At 46.3% G+C, this 5,565-nt stretch overlaps 1 protein-coding gene across 1 annotated transcript in view; it reads left to right on the top strand.

Moving 5' to 3' along the window:
* Positions 1 to 2,779, top strand: part of T265_02255 (hypothetical protein) — a gene marked incomplete at both ends in the record, with an annotated part of 28,705 nt that extends 25,926 nt beyond the window's left edge. The window contains 2 exons of the mRNA XM_009166459.1: positions 94 to 283; positions 1,861 to 2,779. Coding sequence (XP_009164723.1) covers positions 94 to 283; positions 1,861 to 2,252 — 582 coding nt within the window. The remainder of the gene's footprint in view (positions 1 to 93; positions 284 to 1,860) is intronic.
* Positions 2,780 to 5,565: the final 2,786 nt, after the last annotated feature.

The following is a 5,565-nucleotide window of genomic DNA, read 5'->3' as shown; positions in this document are numbered from 1 at the left end:
ATCCATTGGTGACCGTTCAGTGATTTGATCAACAATTGTTTGTTGTTGTACCTAACCATCTTGTGTTTCCGCGTGATCCCCTGGCCCTCACAGGAAGCGCCGACTGGTCTGTTGGCCGCCTACTACTTCTGCTTTGCTGTACATGGTGTATGTAGTGGGACTGCCATGACACAAATGATTGTGGTCTTGTCTGACTGGGTTGGTCCATCCCGCTTGCCCCACTCGCTTGCCTTGACCATGGTCGTTCTGGGAATCGCTATTTCACCGGGCCAATTTGCAATCGGTAAGTTGTTGTGACGTGCGACTGAATGCTTGTCAGTTATGCCTGAATTGGGCCTGCCAGACTACGCGATAAGACAGCAACAAAAACACAGCGCTACTACCTGTCTGACGTAGAGAGCTAGTGCATAAATACATAGGATGGCTGATTGGCGAAATGTGGTCACGTGCTTGTTCGTACTCGTTCAGCCAACGGCAACACCCCTGCCCTGACCATTTTCACCCGCCACGCTTTTTGCCTGTTGCTATGCCGTTTGGTAAGCTCCACTTACGCACCTGCTATCTGGATCGCGCGGTGACCTATGATGACCTTTGCGTCGCGTCGTTCTTTGCACGTGTAAGTTTCGGCCTGAACACGTCCTAGCATAAGTTAACACCGCTACTTCAAGCTAGTTCTTTGGCCTAATTAGCGGCCAGGCTCAGGTGAATAATCTCTAACTCGGCTGGACAAACACTTCACCGGGTCTGGAGAATGATTGGTTGTGTGGGTGTTGAGTGCGCGTTCCAAATGTTTGAAGGTCTGTTTGCCCTAGATGAGTAGGAGATAGCCGTTTCTCAGTTTGTTTCTGTCAAGCCCACTCACCACCTTATACCAGGTGGTAATTCCCCCGTTAATGAGCACATGGAATATAGGTTTAAAATCATCGTTTTCGCTGTACCGTAATCCTCTCAAGAGATGCGCTTCTGCGGAGCTTCCAGAACGATGTCAACCAAGACTCAGCGTACCGCGATTCCCAAAAGAGGTCAGGTCTCCATTGTGGCCTCACTACTGCTGTCTTTTGTGTCCTCCCACTGATAACTGCAGTAGTGCTCATCTCCTTATCCACATATTAGCGTAGGGGATAAAACTCCAGTTCGGCGTTGGCCCCACTACTGACTTCTCAGTCGGTCTTCCTTCGTCCTAAGGAGCATGGAAATGTCTCATCCGTCATGTGACAGAAAGGCAAACATAGTAGACTTAAATTCGATTTTCCCATGAGCTCTCAAGCATGTGGCTCCTCTTCGAGTATGATCTCTCCGAAGGATTTTTCTACCAGACACTGCGAAAATTGGACTCATTTGTATTTCTGTTACCCTGAGCAACCGGGCTGTCTAGTTTGTGATGGGCAAACAGTCATAATTTACTCATATTGCGAAATATTCCTTGTGCTTACACTCACAATATTGTTTTCTGTCTTGTATGGTTCTTAAGTGAAGTAATCTTCCATTCATCCGTTCATTCTTCTCAGCCAGTGGCGTCTGCTTTCTCATTAAAGTAGGAAGCAGTGGTTGACTAAACGCGAATCGCATTTAGTCGGTAGTTTATTTTTCCAACGTTACTTTTGTGAGGTACATCCAGATGACACCCTCGAAGTTATGTACTGTGACACTCTAGAGAAAGAACATAATATTGTCTCGCACCAACCACCATTTGGTGCAAATCTTCGTGGTACTCCTGCTTCAGACAACCACCGTATTCAAAATTACTCTACTATCCTTCTCACGCTTATATAAAGCACCAGATTCCGAGCAGGTTCTCCGTACTGTTTGTCCAGAGCTGTTCCCCTGACTTTCTCGTCCGCTTCGTCTCTCTCACACCAGGTTATGTGGCCGACGTCACTCACGACTATGTGTGGTCTCTGCGTATCTGTTTCCTAATCATGATGACTGCTGGAGTCCTTCTACTCATGGAATTCCCTGTGCGTGTCTATTTCAATCGCAAATTCAAGCAACTCCTGACTGAGGCTAAACTCAACGGACATTCGACCTCCATCATACCCCTCAAAATGGCATCGTTTACGGACGACCCGGAATTGCACCTGTCCGGACAGTACTGGGATGTGGGAGTCTCGGATTCAGAGCAGGACACGGACAATATTTTACCACGAATGCAGCCCGCTTTGGGATCGGTTCCGGTACAGCTCCCAACGGCAGATGATGGGCATTCGAATGGTTTGCTTGTTTGTTCACAAAAACCTGAACCAGAAGAGTGAAACTTGGCCATTGGCCTACCAAACAGGGGAATCCTAACTAGTCACCCCACTTTTACACCGTGTTGCTTTCGTCCTTCTCTTCCAACTGAACTTTTTGTTCATTCCAACAGCAACAGAACAAGTTGCTCCAGGTCTAACGCGAACGAGTAAATTCTATTTTAAACCGTTATTCCGTTTCCACAAACCCCAATTACGGAATACATACACATGTGGATGCTTCCATTGCTGTCATGCCCTCGTTTATTCGGCTCAGGTTGTCACCTCCCATCCATCTGTTTACCAAGCCAGTGTCCTTCTTACCGTCTTGGTTGTACCTGTTGCTCAGTTATTGTATTAATTTACGCAGGTTCTCTCTGCTTCCAATCCCGTCGTCACGCGATTGGTTCACAACCGTGGTGGAAGTCGGTGTGCTGCTGTTCGAATTCCCGCTACACTAGCTCTTATTGAAATGCCGTATACTTTGTGCGATCCGGTGTGTTATGTGCGTATGCTGATTTTCTATACGTGTATTCGTTTATGAATATATTGATGATATTGCAATTTCTGTCCTATTCTCTCGATATTGCATTTTAAACCGAGTTGGGTTTGTTTGCCCGCCCACGAGAAAGCTATAGTCTCAAACATCAGAACAGGAGAGTGAGTGATGTCGAAAAAGCCTGGTCTTTCTTGAGAGCCACTCATTCTGGTCTACCCACCGATCACCAATTGAGGTGACATCGTCAGTGGGTCCCACTCAACCCCATATTGACCATGTCACCTCGATTGATGATGAGACGCTTACAATTCAGCTTGCAAGTTAGGTGAACAGATCAACAGCCAAGCGACGCACCTTAGCTACCCCTATTCTATTGCCAATCGTTCATTCAGTCCGTAGTCAGTCTTATTCGTGCGCTTTATTACATGTGAGGACTAACCATTAAGATAGCTCATAGTCTTAATTCGGTCGCTCCAGCTAGAGTCGCCGTCCAGGGTAACTCTAAATACGATCGGAAGCCGATCTTCTTTAGGCAAATGTTCCAATTCATCTTTGAGTGGAAAACAGCCGAGCAAAGTTGAATTAGTTTCATAGGCGGAGGTAGTTCGGGAATCTTCTAAAATCCGCGTTACTATAAAAAATGACAGAATGGAAAGCCGAAACTACCAACAAGAACACAGTGTAGGATGAATTTGCAGCTCACTCTTCAATTTCTACTCATTCATCCGATTTTAAACGTTCCAAAAGGAGGGCCATTCCTTGTGGATATATTTTTCCCTACTCTTAGGAGCGAAATTCACTAGGTTTGTTTTCAAGGAATGTCACCGGATATGTTTGCAGTAAAATGTGCTCGGGTCAGCCACACCTGCGCTACCGTCTCTACTTAGCTAAGTCAGGTGGACTTGGAGGGGGGTGGGTGATTGAACACGGTAGCAGTCAGTCAACCAGCTTGCGCAGCTGGTGAGTCTGATTTACGCTCGAGCCGGCTGCTAACGCATTCAAACAAGCAGCTGACCACTGCTAGTAATTGGTCGGACATTAATCGATTCTAACAAAGAGCCCGATATTTGTGGTCAGATCCTGAAGTGATCGGTCATTGGTGTGGTTGTGTCTGCTTGCCGAAGGCTTCCTCAAGCATCATTGACAGTTTAATTGCACTAAAACAGATTGCTGGACTCACCACTCCGTTTTGACCAAAGAGCCTGGTGAACACAAATTACTGCCTCTTGAGCATAGCAATGAACTTGGTGATCCATGCGGTCAAAGTCCGCATGAAGGGCTTGTGTGAATGCGCACACCTTGTGTGCTAAGTGAGCACAGTTTGTTGCAGGGATTGTGTCAAAGTGCTTCACTGAGTCGACGTACACAGCCTTTTCTGACAGTTTTTTCAAGATCACAGTACATTTGCATGGTGATCGCATGCATGTTAAGACCAGAAACAAAGGTCATGCTGTTTCGGTAGCCTTTAGTTTGGGTAGGCCCAGCGCACTCTCCTGTGGTTAATTTTAACCAGGCCCACATCAATCACCTGAAGTTTTATCAATTGTGATTCTCCTAAGGGGGATCGCAAATGTGGTTCATTTGACGTCCGAATGCTGCTATTCTCAAGTGACTAATGCCCATAACTTCCGCTGCAGCATTCCGGGACCCCGTATTGGTGTGTGTATGACTGTCTTTGAGAGTCGTCATTCCTTTTGAGGTGTATCTTGATTGTGCTGGTTGCACTGGCAAGTGGCAAATGACGCGACCCACAAAGTATGCTGACTGACACGTAATTACACGTATGATGAATGACGGGAGACAAGCTGGAGCCACTGTGGATACATCACCTGGGTCTTAATATGAATATCCGAGTCATGTTATTGTGCTAATGAGCAGTCGTTCTTGTGTGGCTGAGCTGAGTGCGATTGCCGTCCGTTTTAGTGCCCCGTAACGATCGAGCGAAACGAGAAGCATGTATGCTGAGTTTGTTTTCATTTGATGTTGGCTGTTACCAGAGCAAATAGGGCCGTCACACCTTTACACCTTAGTTGAAGTTAAAAAGAAGAAAACTCACCAGAACACGTCCGTCTCACGCCTAGTACTGATAACTTGACTGACGAGTGCAACTTTTATACTCTGCTCCAAGGGCTAAGATATTTACTCGAGATTCGAAGGAACAGTTCATCGTTGTCTGGTTGAGCTAGAGGCCGACAATGTACTTCAAACGGAGAAACAAGAGCGTTTGTGCGATACATGCATAGTACAGAATTGAAATTGTCAAATGTCATCTGCTGTAATCCAACATGTAGTCTTGCATAGACATTTTCCAGTGACATTGATTACGCAGTACCACCTACTGTGTTCCATAGATGAACTTAGGATCAAATGAAGTACGACAACACTCTGTCGAGTGCTTCGAAGGTGTTTTGCCCTATGCTAGACAAATCAACGTAATAGATGCCGAAGATGGTTGACAAGATGCATCGTGTTGTTGGAGTGATGGATACATGAGGAGCAAGTGAGGACTTCAATCATCACCGCTCCGAATTCCTTTTCTGTTGATGAGGATGGGTTCCGTTGAAGGTTACTATACATTATTCTCTAGTGAAAACCTCATCTTTCCTTGTGCGGTCTCGTTCTACCTTCCACTGGAAATACCTCTCCTCTTCATCCGTGACCGGTCTCTTTCACACCACTGGGACAAGATTGACCAAATTCAATAGCACAGTTCCGGTTGCAGTTTGTGCCATGTCACGCATTATCGTGTGCCCAGTACCCCTCCCCCATCTCAACCATATGCTGGATGCAGTGGGGATAATTCACGTCTCGGACTTGAACAGTGGTCGGCCGGAAGCC

This window comes from Opisthorchis viverrini (genome assembly GCF_000715545.1).
Source record: "Opisthorchis viverrini unplaced genomic scaffold opera_v5_26, whole genome shotgun sequence".
Taxonomy (NCBI): Eukaryota; Metazoa; Platyhelminthes; class Trematoda; order Opisthorchiida; family Opisthorchiidae; genus Opisthorchis; species Opisthorchis viverrini.
This window is presented reverse-complemented; position numbering and strand designations above follow the sequence as displayed.